We start from the raw sequence: 27,466 nt of genomic DNA on the forward strand, positions 1-27,466 counted from the left end.
ACCTTAAACCAATGCCCTCTGGTTGTTGGTTCCCCTGCTCTGGGCAGGGGATGGTGGTGGCAATGGATGGTGGGTTTGCAGTAGTGATGTTGGGGGCTGCGCGAAGCCCTACAGCAGCCGGGTGAGGGATGTGGGTCCAAACCCGGGCAGGTGCGACTGGTATAGATGGGACATCTCGGTTGGCATGGGCAAGTTGGGCTGAAGCCTTGTTTCCAAGATACGACTCTACAACTATGAATCTAATATCAAAAGTCAGTCTTTAGACTAGATATAGAGCGTGAAAACAGGCCCGTCGGCCCAACGAGTCCGCGCTGACCAGTGATCACCCGTACACTAACACTATCCTCCACGCTAGGATACACAATTTTACCGAAGTCAATTAACCTTCAAACCTGTACGTCTTTGGAGTGTTCGAGGAAACCGGTGCACCCGGAGAAAACCCACGTGGTCACAGGAAGAATGTACAAAAATCCGCACAGACAGCACCTGCAGTCAGGATCGAACCAGGGTCTTTGGCGCTGTAAGGCAGTAACTAAATCGATGTGACACTGTCGCAACAAGTCCCTCGTATGTTGAATCAAAAAGCATGAAGAATACAATTTACAAACAGTACCATTTATTTGCAAATGAAGCAATTTACATAAATTTTAGACTATTCGTAAATGAACAGCTTTCGTGGTTGAAATTTTTTTAAATGATGTAAACTGACAATGTATAATAATCACCGTAAATAACACTGAGAGTGAAACAAAATTAAAAATATTATGCATATATAGCATTGAATCAACAGAGTTTTATGTGGTGAATATAATTTGAAAAACTTTGGCCATTTTTTCAAAAAAATAAGTCAGGGTATAATAATCTAGCACCTAGTTTAACGACAGGTCACAACTGAACCATCAGTAGATCCCATCAAGGAATTAATGATCTTTGAATCTTGCATCGGTGAAAGAAGGTATAGAGAGAAAATGCTGAATAATCTATCACATCTGCTGTAGAAGCAGATACAATATGACTTCTAAAAAACACATTTGAGCAGATGTATGGCAAGAAGTATTGAGGACAATGGGCCAATGGAACTGGCTCAGTACACTTTTTCAGCATGGACAATGTGAGGCGAATAGTGAGAGGCTGGGATAGAATGAATGTGGAGAGAATGTTTCCACTGGTGGGAGAGTCTAGGACCAGAGGCCATAGCCTCAGAATAAAAGGACGTAACTTTACAAAAGAAATGAGGGGGAATTTTGTTTGTCAGAGGGTGGTGAATCTGTGGAATCCATTGCCACAGATGGCTGTGGAAGCCAAGTCACTGGATATTTTTAAGGCGGAGATTGACAGATTCTTGATTAGTAAGGGTGTCAGGGGTTATAGGGGAGAAGGCAGGAGAATGGGGTTGAGAGGGAAAGATAGGCTGGATGTGATTGAATGGCAGAGTAGACTTAATGGGCTGAATGGCCCAATTTTGCTCCTATGACATGAACTTACGATTATTTTAACTTCAATTAGTTTCGAAAATGAACCATTTGTTTGATATAGGCAATTGGACAAATGAAAAACATAAAAAATTTCACATAATATATTAACAATTTGGACATGGAAAAATAAAGAAAAATCATCTTTTTGAGACCTGGATTGTTCTATTTTATCAACACAAATATTTAAATGGGAATAGTTGCATCTTGGAACTATTATAATATTGGAAAATCAAAACCTCAGATGTTGAGAAACTGAAATGTTGGAAGAACTCAGCAATTCGAGCAGCATCTGTGGAGGAAGAACCCGTACAATGTTTCAGGTCAAAGTCCCTTTGGTAAAATTCAACAAAGGGTCCACCTAACTGGTTGAGTTCATCCACCATTTCTTGAGTTGTAATGTTTAATGCTTGGTTGAAAATGTTTCCAGCTGTCAGTGACTGAGGGAGAAACATTGTTGTAGGAAGTGGGACATGTGGATGTAAAGATGGTCGTATGCTGCGCCACCTAGACCATGATCCTTGTCCGTATACCACTGAAACACAAATGAGAAGAACAATCATGGCTTGCTTTGACATGGAACTTACTTGCTTTTTAATTTCTTTCAAGAACCAACCAAATAATGGGCTGGTCATTTTTTTAGTAATGTTTTAGTTTAGTTTATTATTGTAACATGTGACAAGCTTTCTCATTGCATGCTATCCAGCCAGCAGAAAGACTATACATGATTACAAGCATCGGAAATGTCCTCTTTCTTCAGGGAATGGGGGTTCCCCTCCCCTACTATAGATGAGGCTCTCACCAGGGTCTCTTCAATACCCCGTAACACTGCTCTCTCTCTATCCCCATCCACCCACTCGGAACAAGGGCAGAGTCCCCCTAGTCCTCACCTTCCACCCCACTAGCCGTCACGTACAACAAATAATCCTCCGTCAGTTTCGCCACCTCCAACATGACCCCACCACTCGCCACATCTTCCCATCTCCCCCCCTGTCTGTTTTCCGCAAATACCGCTCCCACCATAACTCCCTGGTCAATTCTTCTCTTCCCTCCCGCACCACCCCCTCCCCGGGCATTTTCTCTTGCAACCGCAAGAGATGCTACACGTGTCGCTTTACCTCCCCCCTCGACTCCATTCAAGGATCCAAGCAATCGTTCCAGGTGAGGCAGAGGTTCACCTGCACCTCCTCCAACCTCATCTATTGCATCCACTGCTCTAGATGTCAGCTGATCTACATCAGTGAGACCAAGCTTAGGCTTGGCGATCGTTTCGCCGAACACTTCCACTCGGTCCGCATTAACCAACCACCGCTTTAATCTCCCGGTGGCTCAGCACTTCAATTCCCCCTCCCATTCCGAATCCGCCCTCTCTGTCCTGGGCCTCCTCCATTGCCAGTGTGAGCACCACCGGAAACTGGAGGAGCAGCACCTCATATTCCGCTTGGGCAGTCAGCACCCTAGCGGCATAAACAATGACTTCTCCAATTTCTGGTAGTCCTTGCTGTCTCCTCCCCTTCTCAGCTCTCCCTCAGCCCTCGGGCTCCTCCACTTCCTTTCTCCTTTCTTCTTCCCCCCCCCCCCCCACATCAGTCTGAAGAAGGGTTTTGGCCCGAAACGTTGCCTATTTCCTTCGCTCCATAGATGCTGCTGCACCCGCTGAGTTTCTCCAGCACTTTTGTCTACATGATTACAATCAGGCCGTCCATGATGTACAAATGCAGGATAATGGGAATAAGGTTTAGTGCAAGATAAAGTCCAGTAGAGTTTGATTAAAGATAGCCCGAAGGTCTCTAATGAGGTAGATGGGAGTGTGTAGGAAGGAACTGCAGATGCTGGTTTAAACCAAAGAGAGACATTAAAAGCTGGAGTAACTCAGCAGAATCAGGCAGCATCTATGGGTGAGAGGGGTTAGGACCGCTGAGGCAGTCGAGACGGGTATTATAACAACATTTAAAAGGTGGGGAATCTCCGTTGGCACAGACGACTTGGGCCTCTGTGACTATATCTGGCTGGGCAGCAACTCGTCAAATAACAAGCGGAAAGAATTAACAATGATTCTTCCACCAAGAATTGGCCCAGTATTTTACACACGATTTTACTTAATGACATGGAACATAGAATGGTACAGCACAAGAACAGGTCTGTGCTGAAAATACTCCCAATACTATGTAGGAATGAACAGCAGATGCTGATTTAAATTGAAGGTAGACAAACTGCTGGAGTAACTCAGCAGAACAGGCAGCATCTCTGGAGAGAAGGAATGGGTAACGTTTTGGGTCGGGACCCTTCTTCAGACTGATGTCAGGGGAGTGGGCGGGACAGAGATAGAATGTAGTCGGAGAAAATAAGGTGGCTGGGAGAACTAGTCGGAGACAGTAAGTCCGGTGGGAGAACTGGTCGGATACAATAAAGGGCCTGTCCCAATAGGCGATTTTTTAGGCGACTGCTGGCAACTGTCATAGTCGTGGCAGATCGCCGAATGGCCTGTCCCACTTAGGTGATGTTTTAGGCGACTGTCGGCGACTACGACAATGGAATTCACCGAAGTCAGCACCGGCGACAACCTTCACATTCCTGGCAACAACCTATGCCAACCTACAACAGCACCTACATCAGGAGAAGACAAGCTATGTCAAGCCCAAGGTCACTGAACATTTCAAAATCCAGCGGCAACCAGAAAAACGCTACGACTCTTTGGGCGACTGAGAAGACTACTCACGACCTTACAGGCGACACCCCGACGCCGGCAGTCACCTAAAAAATCGCCTAAGTGGGACAGGCCCTTAAGAACTGGGTCGGCGACAGTAAGACTGGTGGGAGAACTGATGCCATGACTTGCGAAGAGATAATGCCAAGACTTTTTATCTGTCTTCATGTGATCCATATCCTGCCATATCCATGTGCCTATCCAAAAGTCTCCTAAACACCACTGTCGTATCAGCCTCCATCCCAGGCAGCACATTCCAGGCACCCACCTCCCTTTGTGTAAAAAAAAACTTGCCCCGCACATCTCCTTTAAACTTTGCTCCTCTTAACTTAAAACTATGCCCTTTAGTATTTGACATTTTTCTCCCAGGGAAAATAGGGTCTTCTACACCCTATCTATGTCTCTTATAATTTTACACACTTCTTTCAGATCGCCCAGAGAAAACCATTCACGTCTGCATGAACTCTTCCTGTAGCTAAACACCTCTAATCCAGGCATCGTTTGGATAAAAATGGATGGTTTAATATAAATAATTTTCAGGGAAATTTCCTTTGAAGTCACGTAGTGTTTTATAAACTGCAGTGCCTCAACGTACCATGGCTTGGAAATCCACTTCTTTATCGACAAGAGCTTTCGAAATGTGTGCTGCTTGTTGGAAATGGACATTATCTGAAAGAGAGTGTATTAGTGAGATGATATTCCACTTTGCGCGATGTATTATGCTAAGGCAAACAAAGTGATAATTCCAAATGACATATTGACATCTTTCGGCGAGCATTATAATGCATTAAACTGTACAAATATGCGTTCTGTATACATGTCTAGAAAATTACTCAGATGTTAAATAGAATGTCTAATGCTCCATAATGAAGTATTATTGCTAATGCAGTGTTTGGTTCGCAGATAGGTCTACGATCAGCAGTTTAAATATAGGTATGATTTACTTAAGCCACTGAATGATCGAGTATCTCTCAACCTCACCATCTGCTGTTCCATGAATCAGGAGATAATCAACCAATCTGAATTTTTCAGCTCTTGCCATCACCGTAGAATTCTGGAAAACAATTCAAAAGGTTATCCATGGAAGCAAATAAGTGCAGGTGAACACAAACAGGTCAGGCAGTGTTCTCCAGAGAAAAGGAATAGAAGAAGCACAAGAAGGGTCTCCACCCGAACGTCACCTATTCCTTTTCTCCAGAGAAGTTGTTTCACCCACTGAGTTACTCCATCTTTTTGTGTCAATCTTCAGTTTAAACCAGAATCTGCAGTTCCTTCCTACACAAAGAATTGCAGATGCCAGTTAAGACACAATTCAGGCACAAAGTGCTGGAGGAACTCCGTGGGTCAGGCAGTGTCTATAGATGCAATGGATCGATGACATTTCAGGTCGAGACCCTTCCACAGACTGATAAATTCTATTTAATGTAGAGATGGCTGTAGCTTTGGAAGTAGTCGTCTATGATTTATGAAAAGTCAGCAAGACTTGACAGTTTTCACAAGTTCATGAGGTGGAATTAAACCATTCGGCCCTTCCAGTCGACTCCACCATTCCAATCATGGCTGATCTATCTTTCCCTCTCAAACCCATTCTCCTGCCTTCTCCCCATTTACCTTTCAATATGCAGAAACAAGGAACTGCAGATGCTGGTTAATACAAAAAAGGCCACATAATGCTGGAGTAGCTCAGCAGGTTAGGCAGCATCTCTGGAGAACATGGATGTTTTTGATAGTGGTATGGATATATTTTAGAAGGTCTCGATTAGTTTAGTTTGGAGATACAACATGGAAACAGGCTCTGCGGCCCACCGAGTTTGCTTAAGATTCCAGCATCTGCAGTCCCCGTGTCTCCATCTCTCCATCACTCTTCTGTCACTTAAAATAAACTCACTTTCTGTTCTCTCCACTTCCGATTGATGACCTTGGACCTAAATGTTAATGCTGTTTCTCTCTCCACAGATGCTGCCTAACCCACCGTGTGTTTCTAGCATTGTTATTATGTTTTAAATATTTGAGAAGCAGTTCTTCAAATCCTGCAGTAAAGTAGAAAAGTTTTGAATTTGTTTAGAGAAACAGGATAGAAACAGGTCCTTCGGCCCACAGAGTCCATGCCGACCATCGATCACCCACTCACACTAATTTTATGTCGGAACCCTATCCATCTTCTCCTGAGATGCTGCCTGACCCGCTCAGTTACTCCAGCACCTTGTGTCTTTTCATCAATAAATAGTAACATTGGCTGGGGGACACAACTCAATCCCAGACAATCAAATTAGGTTAAAATTGCTGCAGTGTGACTGAAATCTTAAAAATGACGAGACCTTACCTCGTAGAACTGAAGGTTGTCCTCTTTCGTAGGATAGCCCATGTAACGCTCAGTGTAGATAGAGTCTGTAGATAAATCAGCCATGATTGAATGGTGGAGTAGACTAAATGGGCTGAATGGCCTAATTCTGCTCCTATGACATATGGACTTATGGTAACATTTGAAACACAGTGAATTTAAGTTAAATAACTCTTAAGGAATATACTCGAACAATTCTTCCAAAAGTATTGATTTTGGATGTGTGAATTGTCACATTTTTCAATTTTCATATTGAGTGTGTGCTGGTTAGTTTAGTTTAGAGATTTAGAGATACAGCTTGGAAATAGGCCCTTCAGCCCACTGAGTCCATACCAACCATCGAGCATCTGTTCACACTAGTTTCATCTTATCCCAGATTCCCATCCACTCCCTACAAACCCGTCTTTGGGATGTGGGAGGAAACCAGAGCACCTGGAGGAAACCAACGCGGTCACAGGGAGAACGTGCAAACACCTCACAGACTGCACCCCGTGGTCAGGAGCAAACCCGGGCCACTGTGCCGCCCATAAACCACTCTGAAGTTTCTCCTGATTCTCCTGTTAAACAAAACGCTCTGCTCGGATTTAGTCTTAGAAATATGCTAAATATGATTTAAACATGCATTCTTTTAAGTATTGTGGGAGATATTTCCATTTAGTTGAATTATTCTTTGCTGCTCTAAGAACAAACAAGAACACTGAGAAGTTAAAGATTAATATTGATGCAGAATTAAACTGGGCATATAGAGTTAGAACTATACATAGAAACATAGAAAATAGGTGCAGGAGTAGGCCATTCGGCCCTTCGAGCCTGCACCGCCATTCAATATGATCATGGCTGATCATCCAACTCCGTATCCTGTACCTGCCTTCTCTCCATACCCCCTGATCCCTTTAGCCACATCTAACTCCCTCTTAAATATAGTCAATGAACTGGCCTCAACTACCTTCTGTGGCAGAGATTCACCACTCTCTGTATACAGTGTGGAAGCAGGCCCTTTGGCCCACCTTATCCATGCCGACCAAGTTGGCATATTGGGCCAGTCTAACATGTTTGCATTTGGCCCATAGGTCTTTTTACTTATGTTGAATAATGAATCTTTATTATGTAAAATCTTGACTAAATTCATCCATATTTAGTTTAATTTATTGTCAAGTGTACCAAGGTACAGTGAAAAGCTTTTGTAGCGTGCTAACCAGACAGCAAAAAGACTGTACATGATTACAATTGAGCCGTTCACAGTCTAGAGAGACATTAAAGGGAATAACAATCATATTCTGCATTTTGTATCTTTCCCTTTGCTTAGTTCAGATGCTCACTATAACACACAAAATCAAACACCAAACATGTCTCCACCAAAGACATTGGACACAAAGAGTTAATTTTTAAGTTAGATATATGTGGATGTTGCCAGAACCTGAGCATTTGAGCTACAGGGTGAGGCTGAGCAGGCTAGGACTTTATTCCTTGGAGTGCAGGATGCTGAGCAGTGTACTTACAAGTGTATAAAATCATGAGGAGAATAGATATGGTAGAAGGCACAAAGATAGCCTAGCCTTTATGCCAATGAGAAGTGAAAACTAAAAAACAAATTGGCGAATTGGGGGAATAAATAGGGTGAATGTGCAGAATCTAGGAGAACCAAGAACCAGAGGACATGTGTTTAAGGTGAGAGGGGAAAGATTTAATAGGAATCTGAGGAGCAACTTTTTTCCATACAAAGGGTGATGATCATAGGGAATGGGCTGCCAGAGGAGAAACTGTCTGACAATTTAAACATTTAAAAGACATTAGTAGAGGCACGTGGATAGGAGAGGATAAGGGCCAAATGCGGCCACTGGGGAATGGGGTATCTTGGTCGTCATGGGCAAGGTGGGCTGAAGGGCCGGTTGCCGTGCTGTATTAATCTATACCCATTGTCCATAAAAATATGATGATACATTAATTAGAACTTACCATAATATGTCCAGTTGGACACTGGAGCAACAGCAATACCACACTTGAAAACTCTGGAGCCTGCTCCAAGTACCATGGATGTGACATAGCCTCCATAAGACTAAAATGAATGGAAAGCAACAAGTTACTTTCAATTATCATGCACTGTTTTAGTTTAGATAATCGTCATGTGTAACAAGCTACAGTGAAATCCATTTTGTTGCGTGCTAACCGGTCAGCGGAAAGACTGCACATGATTACAATCATGCCGTCCACAATGTACAGATACAGGATAAAGGGAATAACGTTTAGTGCAAGGTAAAATCCAGTAATATTCGGTTAAAGATAGTCTGAGGGTCTCTAAAGAGGTAGATGGTAGGTCAGGATTGCTCTCCAGTTGTTGATAAGATTGTTCCATTGCCTAATAACAGACTCAGTCCCTGAATCTGGAGGTATGTGTTTTCACACTCTTGTACCCCTTTCCTGATGGATAAGGGGAGAAGAGGGAGTGAGACTGGTCCTTGATTATGCTGGTGGCTTTAATTGTTATAGAACCTGCCTCAACTACCTCCTCGGGCATGCCGTTCTATAAATCCTCCATTCTGTGTAATTCCCCTAATGATCTTCCACACCTCTGTAAGATCAGCCCTCAGCCTCCTGCGCTCCAAGGAATAAAGTCCAAGCCAGCCCACCCTCTTCCGACAGCTCGGACCCACGAGGCCTGGCAACATCCTCGCATATCTTCTCTGCATTCTTTCCAGCTCATTCCAACTTTTCAGATATCATTCCTACAACATGGTGACCAAAAGTGAACACAGTCCTCCAAACATGATCTCACCAACATCTCAATATCAAAGCCATGCTCCCTATATCAAATAATCTATCATTATTTATTCTGTAGGCATATCCACCACGAGAGCTGGCAAAGATATATTCACACAACTAATAAAATGTAATTTTGAATAAAAATCCAGCTATGGTAATGATGATGTAACTTGTTTAACATAGAACTTTGAAGTCTGAAGAATGGTCTCGACCCAAAACGTCACCCAGTCCTTCTCTCCAGAGATGCTGCCTGTCCCACTGAATTACTCCAGCTTTTTGTGTCTATCTTCAGTATAGAACTTTACCTGATCCACTCATGAGTTTTAGGGAAGGGAATATGTTTGCATTGCACCAGGTAAAATGTTCCAGAATCATCCTAATCTCCCCTCTGAAATAATCTAGCAACCCTTTTATTTCAGAGGTAATATGAGATGGTCAATAAGTGGTAAAAAACTTTAGTGACAATGAGGATAATGCTTTGTGTGCTGTCGTGTTCAATTAATTTCTCTTAACTAACCTGGTGTACTACTGAATTAATAGCACTGCAAACATGCATTATTCATTTTTCAGCAGCATAATACAAAAGTACACAAAGTACATACAAGAAAACCATATTTGTACTAGAAATAATTTGCACACTTACCCATCCCCAAATTGCTATTCTGGTCTCATCGATGAAACCCATTTCTATGAATTTCCTGTAAAATAACAAATATTGTTTAGTTTTATTGAGTATATAAGTTAGTCAACTGAGACATGCTTGGTTCAAAATCAATATTTTAAATACTTTAAACTCGTGTAATGCCATAGTCACAGAGTCATACAGCATGGAATCAGGCTCTTCGGCCCAATTTGCACATGCCGACCATGAAATCTCATCTACTACGCTAGACCCATCTGCCTGCATTTGGCTCATACCCCTCTAAACATTTCCTATCCTTCTACCTGTCCACGTGTTTTTTACATGTGATAGTTCCTTTGGAGCTCATTTCATATACACACCACCTTTGATGTGAAAAAGTTGTCCATCAGGTTCCTCTCAACTTAAACCTATCTCCTCTGGTTATTGATTCTCCTACCCAGGATAAAAAGCTCTGTGCATTCACCCTATCTATTCCTCTCGTGATTTTATTCTTCAAAATAACAGTTTAGATTAAAGACAGCAAAATATAATTAAAGTAAATTCTGCTGTAATATTTTTGATTTCCCGACTCTGGATAAAAGGCTCATGAGAGGAATATGTAGGGCAAATGCATTCTTTTACCCCGAGTAGGGAAATCAAGATTTACAGGACATAGGTTTATGAGCGGAAATATTTAATAGGAACCAGAGAGACAACTTTTGTTTTGACACAAGGGTGATAGGTGTATGGAATGAGCTGCTGGAAGAAGTAGTTGAGGCAGGTACTATAACAATGTTCAAGAAACATTTAGACAAGTAGCTGGATAGGATAGGTTTAGAGGGATGCGAGACAAATACAGGTAGGTGGGACTAATGTAGATCGGGCATAACTAGGCAAGTTGAGCTGAAGGGCCTGTTTCCATGTTGTATGACTCTATAGCTAATTATCCTGCATCTATGCACTGTGGACGGCTGGATAGCACACAAACAAAGGATTTTCACTGTACCTCGGTACATGTGACAACAATACACTAAACTAATACACAGCATTATAAACTCCGAGTGGTTACGCACCTTGTTGCTCTGATTTGGTCTTCAACTTCATAAGTGCCTAATCTTCGATATATTGCGTGCATTATTTTGTCTCCTTGATAACCACTGCCCCTTCCGTCAAAGCTGGCAACTATGATCCCTTCTGTACTGGCAAGGTAGGTAGCCCAGCCGATGGAGAAACGCGCATCAGCTTTCTGACTGTTTGGGCCTCCATATCTGCAAGAAATAATACGGCAGCAATTTTACTTTAGTGATACGGCATGGAAACAGGCCCTTCAGCCCACCGATCACCCATACACTAGTTCTATCCTACACACCAGGGACAATTTAGAGGCCTATTAACCTACAAACCCACACTTTGGAGTGTGGGAGCAAGCTAGAGCACCCGGTTGAATCCCATGTGGTCACAGGGATAACATACAAACTTCATACAGACAGCACCCATAGTCAGGATCAAACCCGGGTCTCCGGTACTATAAGCCAGCAAGTTTACTGCTGTGCCACTGTCCGCCCTAAATCGCTTTAATTGGACTTTATCTTGCACTAAATGTTGTACCCTTTATCCGTGCGCTGTGGACGGCTTGATTGTAATCATTTATAGTCTTTTCTTTGACTGGATAGCACGCAACAAAAAAAATTCACTGTACCTTGGTATACGTGACAATAAACTAAACTAAATCAAATGACAACCAAAGATACAGTCCATAGAATATAGAAACAAAGATCTGCAGATGCTAGTTTACTAAAAAAAAAGACACAAAATGCTGGAGTAACTCAGCAAGTCAAGTAGCATATCTGGAGAACATGGATAGTTGACAATTGGGGTTGGGATAATTTGGATAGGTGACAAATTCAGCCCAACCATTCCATCAATGTCCCTATCTGAAACATCACCCATCCATGTGCTCCAGACCCGGTGAGTTACTTCAGCATTTTGTGTTTTTTTCCATGGAAGATTCCAGTTGCCACTGGTATAATTTGGATAATGTTTTTAGGTTAAAGCAGCTTTCAGGATCTCACTTACACATCGATGAGCAGTGGATATTTCTTTGTCTCATCAAAATGCGGTGGAAGTATCATTTGATACCAATAATCTGAAAAATATTTCAATTAGTAGCACTTAACACAGTTGTCATTAACACGAAGCAAAATTTGTCGAGGAACATGACAAGGATAACATCCTGCCACTTTGCTTTTTTCACTTATCTGACTTTTAAGCAAATATTGATGATAGATAAGGCACTTCCCACTGAGTACACATAGGCCTTTTATTTGTAGATCTTTACAGTGCATTCAATGCACATATTAAAGATTAACCAACGTTCAAATAAAGTTCTGCAGAAGTGTGCGAGATGGCTTTTTATCAAGCTGTCTTTATTAACAGATCAGGAACAAATACCATTTTGCCACTTTCATTGTTTGTTACATTTTCCTTTTCGATCACATTTACTTTAAGAGTACTGTAAAGTTTAGTTGAGAGATGCAGCGGGGAAACAGGCCCTTCGGCCTACTGATTCCACGCCGACCAGCCATCCCTGTACATTAACATTATCCTACACACTAGGGACAATTTACAATTTTTACTGAAGCCAATTAAACTACAAACCCGCACATCTTTTGAGCATGGGAAGAAACCGGAGGGAAAACCCACGCAATCACGGGGAGAACGTACAAACTCTGTACAGACAAGCACCCATAGTCAGGATTGAACCTGGACCTCTGATGCTGTAAGGCAGCAATTCTACCACTGCACCACCCTTATGTTGAAAGATAATTCTAATATAATGTTATTCACAGATTGTACAAGACATTGGCAAGGCCACATTGTGTTCAGTTTTGGTCACCCTGTTAAATAAACAAAATTGTTAAGCTGGAAAGAGTGCAGAAAAGACTCACAAGAATATTGTCAGGACTAGAGGGCCTGAGCTATAGGGCACTCTATCTGAGCTAATCGGCCACCTGAATGGTGGCCGATTAGGAAAAGGGGAGATGCAACGAGACCTGGTTGTAATGGTACACCAGTCATTGAAAGTAGGCATGCAGGTGCAGCAGGCAGTAAAGAAAGCGAATGGTATGTTAGCATTCATAGCAAAATGATTTGAGTATAGGAGCAGGGAGGTTCTACTGCAGTTGTACAGGGTCTTGGTGAGACCACGCCTGGAGTATTGCGTACAGTTTTGGTCTCCTAATCTGAGAAAGGACAGATTGTGCTCCTTCTTGCCATAGAGGGAGTACAGAGAAGGTTCACCAGACTGATTCCTGGGATGTCAGGACTTTCATATGAAGAAAGACTGGATAGACTCAGCTTGTACTCACTAGAATTTATTAGATTGAGGGGGGATCTTATAGAAACGTACAAAATTCTTAAGGGGTTGGACAGGCTAGACGCAGGAAGATTGTTCCCGATGTTGGGGAAGTCCATAACAAGGGGTCACAGTTTAAGGATAAAGGGGAAATCTTTTAGGACTGAGATGAGAAGAACATTTTTTACACAGAGAGTGGTGAATCTCTGGAATTCTCTGCCACAGAATGTAGTTGAGGCCAGTTAATTGGCTATATTTACGAGGGAGTTAGATGTGGCCCTTGTGGCTAAAGGGATCGGGGGGTATGGAGAGAAAGCAGGTACAAGATACTGAGTTGGATGATCAGCCATGATCATATGGTGATGCAGGCTGGAAAGGCCGAATGGCCTACTCCTGCACCTATTTTCTAAGTTTCTATGAGAGATTGGGCAGGCTAGGACCATTCCTTGGAGCTCAGGCGGATGAGATCTTATAGAAGGTGTATAAGATCATAAGAGGAATAGATAGGGTAAATGCAGTGTCTTCTATCCAGGGTAGTGGGATCAAGAACCAGAGCACATAGGTGAGGGGGAGGCAGGGGGTGGATAGATATACTAGGAATCCGAGGGGCGACATGGCGACATTACACATAGCTGTATGGAACAAGCTGCCAGAGGTGGTAGTTGAGGCAGGTACTTTCACAATGTTTAAGAACCATTTAGGCAGGTACATGGATAAGAGAGGTTTAGAAGGATATGGGCTAAATGCCAACAACACCTATGTCACCACCGAGGGCGGCACAGTGGCGCAGCGGTAGAGTTGCTGCCTTACAGCACCAGAGACTAATAATATCTATAGTCTGTGGGCTGTTAATTAACAAAAAGGCTTAATTATACATTCTATTTTCGTCACCACTATGGAATAACTTTTATTTAGTACAACATTAAAATGTTAGCAATCCGTCAGTCTTTTCTGCATAATAATTGAAATTAGTTAACTTACTTGTTCCATCTAATGTTAAAGACTTGAGAATTTTTGTTGGCATTTGAATATTCTTCAGGTTTTCTTCCAAATCTTTATTGTCTTCGAGAATTGATATCACTTGAAGCAAAATAATATCTTTAGTTTCCGCAAAGATCCAATATGATGATAGAAAGGTCAGTATGGGAATGGGAAGGGGAGTTAGTGTTTGGCAACCGCAAGATCACTTAGGCCGAGGCTGACTGAGCAAACTTTAACTCTCATTCCCACACTGACCTTTCTGTCCTGGGTCTCCTCCATTGTCAGAGTGAGGCCAAACGTAAATTGGAGGAACAGCACCTCATATTTCAGCTTACCACCCAGCAGTATGAATATTGATTTCTTCAACTTCAAGTAACTCTTGCATCTCCCCTCTCCCAGTCCCTCCCCCACCCTAGTCATTGTACTAGTTTCACTGTCGTCCTGTTGAGTTCCACTGTCTGCATAACTCGTTATCATCTATCCCACAGCCAACAATGGACCATTGTGGGCTCCACTTTTCCTTGATTATCATTGCCTTTTGTATATCTTACATTCATTTGTCCCAAGTACCATCTGTATCTCCTTAGATGCTGCTGCACCCGCTGAGTCTCTCCAGCATTTTTGTGTACCTTCGATCTTCCAGCATCTGCAGTTCCTTCTTGAACACCATCTGTATCTCTCCTTCGCCTTTCCCCTGACTCTCAGTCTGAAGGGTCTTGACGCAAAACATCACCATTCCTTTTCTCCAGAGATGCTGCCCGAGTTACTCCAACTTTTTGTGTCTGTCTTTAGTTTAAACCAACATCTGTAGCTCCTCCCTACACAGTATTCTAGTAAATCTCCTCCGCACCCTCTCCAGGGTCTCCACATCCGTCCTGTAATGGGGCGACCTGAACTGCACGTAATACTCCAAATGAGTCCTGACAAAAGTACCATAAAGCTGCAACGTGACATGCTCAATGGCCCCGAGTGATGAAGGCAAGCATTCCATACACCTTCTTTACCATTCTATCTACTTGCGTCGTTACCTTCAGGGTGCTATGGACTTGGACCACAAGATCCCTCTGTTGATCAACTCTTAATTATTCATGATAGGCAGAAAAATGCTGGGGTAACAGGCAGCATCTCTGGAGAGAAGGGATGGGTAACGTTTTGGGTCGGGACCCTTCTTCATAATTCTATCAGGTCTCACCTCAACCTTTAATGCTCCAGAGAAGGGTCCTGACCCGAAACGTCACTTCTCCTTTTCGTCCAGAGATGCTGCCTGAACTGTTGAGTTCCTCCAGCCCTTTGCGTCTGGTATTATTTAATTCACATGTTTGATCAATGGTGTTTTATTATTAATGTTTAGTGTTTTATGTGTCATTCGTAATTGTAACTGTCACTGTATGTCATGTTGTCACTTGTGGGCGGAGCCCCAAGGAAAATTCCTTGTATGTGAATATTTGGCCAATAAACTTGTTCATTCATTAATTCATTCATTATTTGGTGTAAACCAAACAAAGCAGTTCTTTGTTTCTACTTCTTAATTGTTTATGATTGTGGTTGACCAATATGTATCTGTATTCCCATAGCAAGACCCACTAATAATCCATCTTCAACAGCACGCCATTCATTATACAAACTATTATTATTGTGATCACCTGTATCATCGGAAGCATTGTAAATTCCAAAGGTAGGAACACCCGGTCCTGTATAGAATAAAGGGTGGATATTAAGTCCATGTTAGCTAGCAGCGTCCTGTTTTAAACAATTATTATCTGTGTTTCGCTTACCGTAACAAGACAGCAAATAATATTTTCCATTTGTGCTAAAGTAGGCGGAGTAGTACTGGCAACGCTTTGTCATCAGTTCACAGGTAATACACTGGGGATTCTGGCTATCTGCTCCAATGTTAACTCTGTGTGTAAAATAAAATACAAATAAACCATGTACCAGACTGAAATGGACTTCACCCAGGTTTATTGAGGAATGGCTGTGAAATGAGTTGTGTCCTTTTTACGTATAAACAAGGAACTGCAGATGCTGGTTTACAAAATGACACAAAGTGCTGGAGTAACTCAACGGGTCTGGCAGCATCTCTATCTCTGGAGAATATGGAAAGGTGATGTTAGACTTTAGAGATACAGCATGGAAAAGGGCCTTTCGGCCCACCGAGTGTATGCCGACCTGTGATCACCCCGTACACTAGCACTATCCTACACATTAGTGACAATTTATAATTTTTACTGAAGCCAATCAGCCTACAAATTTGTACCTCATTGCAGTGTTTGAGAAAACCAAGTACCTGGAGAAAACCCACACTGTTCCAGGGAGAATATGCAAACTCCGTACATACAGCACCCATAGTCAGGATCAAACCCGGATCTCTGGCGCTGTGAGGAGAGAACTCTACTGCTGTGCCACGGTGCCACCCAGGACTTCATTCAGGTTTATTGGGAAATGACTGTGAATGAAGGTGTCCTTTTTGCGAAGAAACAAGGAACCACAGATGCTAGTTTACAAAAGAACACAAAGTACTGGAGTAACTCAGCGGGTCAGGCAGCATCTGTGGAGAATATGGAAAAGTGATGTTTGTTTCAGGTCAGCATCTTCTTCAGACTCTTCTTGTATTTGTTATAACTTGAACCCGGGAGTAGAAAGTAAGGAATAGTCTCCAGCATGATCAAGGACCAGTCTCACCCCAGTCACTCCCTCTTCTCCCCTCTCCCATCAGGCAAGAGGTACAGAAATGTGAAAATGCACCCCTCCAGATTCAGGGACAGTTTCCTCCAAGCTATTATCAGGCAACTGAACCATCCTCGCACCAACAAGAGAGTGGTCCTGACCTCCCATCTACCTCATTGGAGACCCTTAGACTATCTTTAATCGGGAATTAACCTTGCACTAAATGTCATCCACATTTTTCCCTTTATCAAGTATCAGTACATTATGGATGGCTCAATTGTAATCATGTATTGTCTTTCTGCTGACTGGTTAGCATACAACAAAAGCTTTTCACCGTACCTCGGTACATGTGAGAATAAACGATATCTGATGATTTAGAACCCAGAGAATGACAAACTTTAAACAAAGACGACTGGATGGGTATTGATGGCCAGTGAACACAATCTCTCGTATAGCCATGGCCACCTCCATTGCAAGAGAGAGGCCACAAACGGGAGGAACTATCATCTCGTATTCCGCTTGGGTAGCTTATGGGTGGCATGGTGGCGCTGTGGTAGAGTTGCTGCCTCACAGTGCCACAGGCCAGGATTCGATCTTGACTACGGGTACTGTCTGAATGGAGTTTGCATGTTCTCCCCGTGACCACGTGGGTTTTCCCCAGTTTCCTCCCACATTCTGAAGACGTAGAGATTAGGACGCAAATTCGGTCCTTTACATTTTCCCTAGTGTGTAGGATAGTGTTAGTGTGTGGGGTGATTGGCATGGCATGAACATTGAATTCTTTCATTTTAAGCAATAACCTTCTTATCCTCTCTCTCTTTCCTGTGTCCCCACCCCTATCCCTCCCACAGAGCCCCAATTTATTCCAATACTTCCCTACCCCCTCTCCCGTACCCTTGCACCCCCAATGCATCCATTTAGAACATAGAACAGTACAGCTATGAAACAGGCCTTTGACCCACACTGTCCAAGTGCTGCCTGCACGTGATCCATATCCTCCATTCCCTGCATATCCTTGTGCCTATTTAAAAGCACCACTAACGCATCTGGTGCCTCCATCACCAGCCCTTCCCCCACCATCCCAGTCACTCTGCTCCTTTCCACCCCTCCATATGCTAATTTCCCCATCAGTCCCACGTTTCTCATGTATACCCCCCCCCCCCCCCACTATCCTTCCTCCCCCTCCCATCCATATCCCTCCCTCCAGCTTTCCATTTCACTCCTCCTCAGCTCTCCTTATCCGACACCCTTTTGTCTCCTTTTCACCTCCAGCCTTTGTCACTTACTCCATCCATCTGCCAGTCTCTCTCCCCCCCCTCACCTGTATCCACCTATCACTTGCTGGTCTTTGACCCGTCCCCACTTCTCTTTTTCAGCTTATTCCCCCGCTACTCCTATCTATGTACTGTTAACGGTAGGCACAAAGTGCTGGAGTAACTTAACAGGATTGAAGTCAGCTCAACGTCAGCATCTCTGGAGTGAAAAAGGATGGGTAAGTTTAGGGTTGGGACCCTTCTTTTGTCTTTTAAATGTTGCTATAGTACGTGTCTCAACTACCTCCTCTGACAGCTTGTTCCATACACCCAACACCCTCTGAGCGTAAAAGATCCCCCTCAGGTTCCTATTAAATCTTTCCCCCTCCTTAAACTTATGAACGCATATTAGTCAAACTACATAATTTTAACCCCCTAATTTTGTAATTCATGGAATAATTATACAGTTTTAGTGATGCAGCGTTAAAACAGGCCCTTCGGCCCACCGAGTCTGTGCCGACTAGTAATCTCCGAATACCAACACTACCCGGCACACTGGGGATAATTTACAATTTTACTGTGGCCAATTAGCCTACAAACCTGTACATCTTTGGAGTGTGGGAAGAAACTGGACATATATCCCACACACACACAGACATACATATACTTAAGTTAGTTTTAATTTAATTGACGAGGAGCCCTATAAAAAGCTGATCGCATAGTGATTTCCAGCACACACCACAGGACTCAGCCGCCAATTCTCCATATCACTCACTTATAAACATTTCTTTGTCCAGGATAGCCCTTGTATTCGTTGCTGATGTAGTATCTGCAAGGCAAGCAAAGGTACAGGGCATATTAGGCTATAACAAATGAAAAACACCCATTAGCAATTTATATAGAACATAGAATAGTACAGCACCAAAACAGCACAAGGCAAGGCAAGGCAAGTTTATTTGTATAGCACCTTTCAACAACAAGGTAATTCAAAGTGCTTTACATAAAACATTATAAGCATTGGAAAGAAACACATATGAAATGACATTTAGATGTAAAACGATTATTAGATTATTCAGATAAAATAATAGTAAGATTAAACTAGTACTTACCAGTACGAAGTTTGATCTGTATTTTATGAGGAGTTACGATGAGGGATTACGTGAAGAACCCACCCAGCGCGCAGGCGCGGCATACTTCCAAGCAGCGGTGTGGAATCACAGATAGACACTAGTTGAAGTAAAGATAGTAAAGACCAACGAGACATTAGTCCGAATTTGATCTATATAATGAGGGTGGGAGCGGAGGGCACGTAATCCCTCATCGTAACTCCTCATAAAATACAGATCAAACTTCGTACTGGTAAGTACTCGTTTAATCTTACTATTTTACTTCGGAGTCACGTGAGTGACTACGTGAAGACTTCAAAGGTCTGTGATTTCAAACCGTGTAACAGTTATATCACTCACTGCCGAAAGATCATCGAGGGAGGAAGTGGTAGCTAAAGACCAACAAGTTTGTTTAGTTATAAAAGAAATGTTTATTAACTATAACAAAAAATAGCTCCCATGGGCTTTAAATCATAACTTTGCGGTTTTTAAAATGGTATCTGCAAAGACGTCCTGTTCCATCAGCGGTTTCCTGTAAAATCGTTGGAATGTCGATTCCCTTGACCATCCCGCTGCTCTGAGGATGTGGTCTAGGGGAACCTGCATCCTATCCGCCGCTGAGGTGGACGCTGCCCTGGTTGAATGGGATTTAAAAACATTTGTGTTAATCCCTGCCATGCTGAGGACCTGTTTCAACCATCTGGATAATGTTTGGCTGGTTACCCGTCCAAAAGGCTTTCTGTGGCTAACCCATAAGGCTTTCTCTCTCCCTCTAAGCGTTTGGGTTGTGTCTAGATAATGATGAAGGTGGGTCACCACACACAGCCTAGGTTCTGGAGGGTAAGCCCGGAAGATCAACGGGGAGTTTGATGTACCTGGTCTACTTTGTTTTACCAACCCCGGCATGGTGAAAGTAATGGTATCTGGGGTGGTCACCATGTAGTTCAGATTTAGCTGATGGAGCGACTGAACCCTTTGAGCTGAGACAAGCGCCATGAGCATGAGGGTTTTATAAGTGGCCTGTTCCAGGCTCAGGGATCCCACCGGAGGCCAACCTCGAAGGTGTGTCAGAACTACACTCACATCCCACATGTGAGTGTATCTAGGTGTAGGGGGTTTGGTATTAAAGATCCCCTTAAGGAGTCTGATGACCAGAGGGTGGGATCCCACACTATGCTGTTCTATCGGCATGAGGTATGCGGACAGTGCGCTCCGAGCCGTATTGATGGCACTGTAGCTCATCTTGAGATCATGGTGCAGGTGGGCCAGGAACTCCAGCACATCCGAGATCGAAGCCGTCTTGTAGGATGTCCCTGCGTCCAGACAGTACTGTTCCCATTTCCTGATGAAGGTCAGGTACTGTTTCTTGGTGGAAACTCGCAGGGATGCCGACATGGTGGTGATTGTTCTGTCTGATAACCCCAATCCCCGGTAAGGCCTGTTCAAAATCTGGAAACCAGGAGTTTCAATTTTTGGTGGCATGGATGGCTAATGCCAGTTACTGGGTGAGTCAATAATTGGGGGTGGTGTTGAAGGACCATTGGTGTCTCTACCACCATGTCGTGGAACATTGGGAACCATGGTTGGGTAGGCCAGTCGGGCACGACCAGAATGCCAGAGGCTGAGTCTGCCTGAATTTTCTGGAGTACCCGACTGATGAGGCAGAAGGGAGGGAAAGCATAGAAAAAGAAATTTCCCCAATCCAGCGTGAAGGCATCTACCGCTGCTGCCTCTGGGTCTGGTTCCCAAGCCACATACATGGGTAGTTGGTGATTTAACCTAGACGCAAACAAATCTATATCTGGCGTACCATATTGCTTGACAATTTTAGCAAATAATTTTGGGTCCAACATCCATTCGATGTTGTCGTTGAATTTTCGTGACCTGGTGTCCGCCACTAAATTTAGCTTGCCTGGTAAATAGGCAGCTGATAGCCAAATATGTCTCTCGACACACCATTGCCAGATTATAGCAGTTAATTTGTCGCATGATACTGATTTAATGCCACCCATGTGCTGGATATAAGATACTGCCGTAGTGTTGTCGATCATAATTCTAACATGCACGTGCCGCATATCAGATGCATATGCTTTTAGCCCATAAAAGGCGGCGAGCATTTCCAAAAAGTTAATGCCCAGTGATTGTAGTAGCGATGCCTCTGAGTTAGTCCATCTGCCACCTGTGCTGTCTATGGAGTTAGTAGCTCCCCAGCCTAAAGCACTGGCATCCGTTGCAATGGTTATGTTAGGATTGGTTACGGCGATAGGACTGTGACTGTGCCAAATATTGTCAACCCACCACTGAAGTTCTGATTTGGCTTCAGCGGGTAAATCCATTTTGCGATCATAATGCCCCCTATGAAGGCGTAATGCATGAGTCCTTGCTCTTTGTAGATTTTGATAATGCAAGGGCCCATGTTGGGCAGCCGGAAATGCTGCTACTATAGAGCCAATAACTCTGGCTACATGCCGTATTCTAGGTTGCGGTGTAGCAATTAAATGGCTACAAGCTTCAATGAGTGAAACTGTTTTGTTTCTGGGCAGAGTGACAGTCATGTGAATCGTGTCAATAGTGAAGCCTAAGTAATCCATGTTAGTAGTAGGCTCCAATATTGATTTATCTGGGTGAAGGATAAAACCCAAAGTTTCAAGGAGTTGTTTAGTGGCTAACACTCCTGCGACAGCTTGTTCCCGTGTTCTTCCTAATATGAGAACATCGTCCAGATAGGCCACAACTAAATGTTTTAGTTCTCTCAATTTCTTCATGGCCACTTTAAGAATTTTCGTAAATAGTCTGGGAGCTGTCGTTAAACCATTGGGCAAAGCTCGGTACTGCCATAGCTGGCCCCTCAGATAAATTTCAGATATTTAAAGTAATCTTCATGAATGGGTACCAAATAGTAAGCATCTTTGATATCTATGCTTGCCATGTAATATCCCTTGGAGATCAGTTGTCTGGCAGTGACAAATGTCTCCATTTTGAAATGTTGATACTCAACAGACTGATTGAGTGACGTCAGATCAATAATAATGCGACATCCACCATCTTTTTTGGTTTTGAGAAAAATATTTGATACAAATTCTTGCGGCTCGTGTGTGGTCATTTCTATGATGCCTTTAGCCACGAGCCGATCAAGTTCAGCTTGTCCTTCTACCTTCTCAACTGCCGAGGGAAGGAACACCCTTTGGGGCATGTGCTGAACTGGCGGTTCTACGCCTGGTTTGAACTCAATTTTGTATCCACTAATACTGTTGAGTATAAACTTATTGTTAGTAAGGGAGCACCAAACATGCTTGAAGAACCTCAAACGTCCCCCTGTTAATACTACACCCTTTGTCTGTGTATGTTGACAGGAACCAGACCCACCTACCTCCATGTTCACTTGTGGGGTCGTTTTCGGTGGGTCTGGCCCAAGGTTGTCCGTGTTGGTGCTGCGGTGGGGCGGCGCATCTTCCCACGGCTCCGCCCTGGGCCCCGCTCTAAAAAAAGAGCACTGGGGGTAGTGGGAGGCGGTCACCAGGCTTTCACCAGCTCGGTATCTGCTGGTGGCTGCCGAGGCGTGCGGCCAACTGGGTGTCTTCACCCTGCTCGGTCCTGGCCCTGCCCTCATGAGGCCTACTGGTTTTGCCGCCTCTTCCAACTCCTTGAGCCTTTTGGCCAGATCCGCACCAAATAGCAGCGCCTGTCGTTCGGGCGCTGGAGCTTTACAGAGGCCGGCATATGTTGGGTTGAGGGCAGGCCTGATGTTGTCCCGCCGTAGGTTATTTAGCTCATACGTGGTGCTGCACATCAGTGCGAGGGCATCCTGCTGGGGTATGGTCAGGTCTTCATCCCCAACGGACCGAGCAAAGGCGGTGACGGCTGCTGAGTGGAGCTTCAGGACTCGCTGCATTTTGACTTCCTGAGCCCTGATTTGCTGCCCCAGCTGGTTCCAGATCTGCCCATTGACCGTCTTGACCCTCAGCGCCTCGCAATTTTCTGGCGCGATGTAGTTGTCAAGGGCCTGCTGGACAGCCTTGTCCTGCAGCGGGTTGTTGGACAGCCTGTTTATAGTGGCCGCCATTCTGGGTGGCAACACCATCCCAGTTGTTGGTGGTGCCGCATATCGGCCCACTACACCCAGTAGCTCTTCTTCCGGCACGCCCGGCATGCTGACGATATCCTCCGCCTGCCCTTGGGATAGGCCAGCCCAGTCCTGGCCTCCCTTACTGCCCTCGAACATAGAGGGTACAGAAGGGTGTGGAGAGGAGGAGGCCAAAGCCCGTCCTCCTGGGAGATGCCGCATCTCCTCGTTTATCATGCGCTCGAGGAGCTGCCTCATGCAGCTGATCCGAGCGTCTCCCCTTTTCGGTGGGGGAGAGTGTTCCCGTTCCTCCGATTCATCGGAGGACACCGGCCGGTCGGTTTTATGTGTCGCCTTCCTCCCTGTGCGGGGCGTTGAAATCTGCAGCACTGGGGGCGGCTCGGTGTCGGGTGAGCGGGAGCGTTGAAAAAGCTCCTCCGCTGCGAGAGGCTGCCGTCCCGCTATGGACCCGTCCTCGGGTGGAGTTGGGCAGGCAGTCCTCCTGGCTGGTCGCTTGCGAGAGGCCATTATTCTCTCTAGCGCGACTCTGTAACAAAAAAGGCACTTACCTGAGGTCTCGTCTTTATGCTGCAGCTGGAGAGCCTGGCTCCAGCTGCTGCCGCTGTTGCACTGCTGACGTAATGCCGCGCCTGCGCGCTGGGTGGGTTCTTCACGTAGTCACTCACGTGACTCCGAAGTAAAATTACAAAATTAAAAGCAATCAAATAAAATATTTAAAATAGAATAAAACCAGGAATAGAAGTTACAGTGCAATATAGGTAATTAATAAATTGTATTGTTTACTGAAAGGCAGCGGCAAACAGAAAAGTCTTCAGTCTCGATTTAAAAGAGCTGAGAGTTGCAGCAGACCTGCAGTTTTCTGGGAGTTTGTTCCAGATATGTGGTGCATAAAAACTAAATGCTGCCTCTCCATGTTTAGTTGTGACTCTGGGGACACAGAGCAGACCTGTCCCAGACGATCTGAGAGGTCTGGGTGGTTCGTAGCTAAGCAGAAGATCAGAAATGTATTTTGGCCCTAAACCATTCAGTGCTTTGTAAACCAACAGTAGTATTTTGAAATCAATTCTTTGAAAGACAGGAAGCCAGTGTAAAGACCTCAGAACTGGAGTAATGTGATCTACTTTTTTGGTCTTAGTGAGGACTCGAGCAGCAGCGTTCTGAATTAACTGCAGCTGTCTGATCGACTTTTTGGGGAGACCTGTAAAGACACTGTTACAGTAGTCGAGCCTGCTGAAGCATGGCCAAGTTTTTCCAAATCCTGCTGAGACATAAGTCCTTTAATCCTTGATATATTCTTTAGGTGATAGTAGACTGACTTTATGACTGTTTTTATGTGGCTGTTGAAGTTTGGGTCTGAGTCCATGACTACTCCTAAGTTTCTGGCTTGGTTTGTTGTTTTTAACATTTGAAGCTGGGTGCTAACTTTTAATCGTTCTTCCTTGGCTCCAAAAACAATTATTTCAGTTTTTTCTTTGTTTAATTGGAGAAAATTCTGGTTCATCCAATCGTTGATTTGCTCAATGCATCTACTCAGTGCTTGTATTGGACTATAGTCCCCTGGTGATATTGTTATGTAGATTTGTGTGTCATCTGCGTAACTATGGTAACATATTTTGATGTTTTTCATGATCTGAGCCAGTGGGAGCATGTAGATGTTAAACAGAAGAGGCCCCAGAATGGAGCCCTGGGGAACTCCACATGTCATTTTTGCACGCTCAGATGTGTAATTACCTATAGACACAAAGTAGTCCCTGTCCTTCAAGTAGGATTCAAACCATTTTAACGCTGTGCCCGAAAGTCCCACCCAGTTTTCCAGACGGTCTAGTAATATGTTGTGATCGACTGTGTCGAATGCAGCACTGAGATCTAGTAATACTAAGACTGAAATTTTGCCATTGTCTGTGTTTAAGTAAATGTCATTGAAGACCTTAACAAGAGCCGTCTCGGTGCTGTGGTGTGGTCTAAATCCTGACTGGAAGACATCAAAACAGCTGTTCATTAACATGACATTGCTCAGCTGCTTAAAAACAGCGTTTTCAATGATTTTACTGAGAAATGGGAGGTTTGACATTGGTCTATAATTGTTCAGTAGTGGAGTGTCTAAGTTTTTCTTTTTTAAGAGAGGCTTGATAACAGCAGTTTTCAGGGCCTGTGGGAAGACACCTGAGAGAAGGGACGTGTTTACAATCTGTAGAAGGTCTGAGGTCATGCAGTTTGATACACCTTTGAAAAGGCCTGTTGGTAGAATATCGAGGCAGCAGGATGAGGATTTCAAATGTTGTATAATGTCCTCCAATGTTTTATGGTTAATAACATAAAATTGTGTCATGGTATTTGAATTGATTATAAGTGGACACATGGACAACACATGTCCTGCACCTGATGTGGAGGCACTGACTGCTTGCCTAATTTTCTGAATTTTGTCGGTGAAGAAGGAGGCAAATTCATTACAGGCCCTTGTGGAAAGCAGTTCAGGGGCTACTGACACAGGAGGGTTTGTTAGCCTGTCGACAGTAGTAAACAAGGCCCGTGCATTATTATTGTTTTTGGCAATGATGTCAGAGAAGAAGGATTGCCTTGCATTTCTCAGTTCCAAGTTGTAGATTCGAAGTCTTTCTTTATAGATGTAATAGTGAACCTGGAGATTTGTTTTCAGCCACCTACGTTCAGCTTTCCGACACTCTCTTTTTTCAATTTTTACCAACGTGGCGTTTCTCCATGGAGACTTCTTTTTGCCAGGGACCACTTTCACCTTAGTGGGTGCAATGGCATCAATAATATTTGTAATTTTCACATTGAAATTATCGACAAGCTCATTTACTGAGACCCAAGGGAGAGTGGGCGTGGAGGAGAAAGCCTGAATAAATGTTCCACAGGTGTTTTCTGTTATGTACCGTTTTGTGATTACTTTTCTTTGAACATTAGTCTGCACAGAGATAGCACTCTCAAAGAAAACACAGGAATGATCAGAGAGGGCAGCATCAATCACAACAACCTTAGAAATGCTAACACCCTTGGACATGACTAAGTCCAGAGTGTGACCTTTGTTGTGTGTGGGCTCAGTCACATGCTGATTCAGTCCATAGTTATCAATGACACAATACAGTTCTTTAGTCCCTTTGTCATGGAGTTTGTCAACATGAATGTTAAAATCACCAACAATAACTACACAGTCAAAGTCAATACAGATTGTAGACAGTAGTTCAGAAAATTCGTCAAAAAAGGCTGCACAGTATTTAGGTGGCTTGTAGACATTTAGGAACATAACTCGGGAAGAAGAGTTCAACTTAACAGCCACATATTCAAAGGAGGCAAAGTTTCCATAAGATATCTGCTTGCATTGGAGGGAATCATTAAACAGAACAGCCACTCCTCCTCCTTTCTTATGCACTCTGGCCTCACTTATAAAACTGAAGTTGGGAGGAGTTGATTCAATAAGAACAGCAGCACTGTTATTTTGATCTAACCGGGTTTCAGTTAAGAACAGACAATCAAGATTGTGCCTGATAATAAAATCATTGATTAAAAATGTTTTTCCTGCCGAAGACCTGACATTTAATAAAGCTAGGTTTAGTGTGTTAAAATCATTATCTGCTGGCTGTGGCTGATGAGGAATGGGTGCTAAATTCAATAAATTAGCAGAATGAGTTGAGTGCGTCTTGTTTTGCTTTTTTCATTTACTTATTAAGACTGGAACTGAGCAAGCTACCAGGTGTTGGACCCCGACTTATCCTGGAAAAAGTCATTAGTGCAATCTGTCCTGTAGCCTGAGCCCAGCCCATATCAGTTAGAGCTTGCTGTATTTTGTACACAAGTAACGGAATGTGCTGTACTGTTATCAGTGTGCAGTGGTAGAGATGCTGCCTCACAGTGCCCGACACCCAGCCAATCCTAACCATTGGTGCCTGGCTGTACGGAGTTTGTACATTCTACCAAGACCACGTGGCTTTTATCAGAGTGCTCCTAAAAGTCTAAAGTTAGAACTAGTATACGGGTGATTGCTGGCTGGCATGGATCCAGTTCTCTAAACTAAGCTAAAGAATAGGTCCTTCAGCCCACAATGTCTGGGCTGAACACGATGCCAAGACCATCTCATCGATTACACATAATCCATATCC

At 43.7% G+C, this 27,466-nt stretch overlaps 1 protein-coding gene across 1 annotated transcript in view; it reads right to left on the reverse strand.

Annotated features, from left to right (window-relative positions):
* Nucleotides 1-602: 602 nt before the first annotated feature.
* Nucleotides 603-27,466, reverse strand: part of LOC129698832 (dipeptidyl peptidase 4-like) — a 66,685-nt gene continuing 39,821 nt past the window's right edge. Inside the window, exons 15-26 of the mRNA XM_055638144.1 lie at nt 18,934-18,987; nt 16,014-16,138; nt 15,882-15,929; nt 14,239-14,337; nt 11,979-12,048; nt 10,976-11,170; nt 9,924-9,978; nt 8,477-8,576; nt 6,503-6,567; nt 5,161-5,233; nt 4,775-4,848; nt 603-2,007 (exon numbers count right to left, since the gene is read on the reverse strand). Of these exons, the coding sequence (XP_055494119.1) occupies nt 1,906-2,007; nt 4,775-4,848; nt 5,161-5,233; nt 6,503-6,567; nt 8,477-8,576; nt 9,924-9,978; nt 10,976-11,170; nt 11,979-12,048; nt 14,239-14,337; nt 15,882-15,929; nt 16,014-16,138; nt 18,934-18,987 (1,060 nt within the window). The 3' untranslated portion in view covers nt 603-1,905. The remainder of the gene's footprint in view (nt 2,008-4,774; nt 4,849-5,160; nt 5,234-6,502; nt 6,568-8,476; nt 8,577-9,923; nt 9,979-10,975; nt 11,171-11,978; nt 12,049-14,238; nt 14,338-15,881; nt 15,930-16,013; nt 16,139-18,933; nt 18,988-27,466) is intronic.

This window comes from Leucoraja erinacea, chromosome 7 (assembly GCF_028641065.1).
Source record: "Leucoraja erinacea ecotype New England chromosome 7, Leri_hhj_1, whole genome shotgun sequence".
Lineage (NCBI taxonomy): Eukaryota > Metazoa > Chordata > Chondrichthyes > Rajiformes > Rajidae > Leucoraja > Leucoraja erinaceus.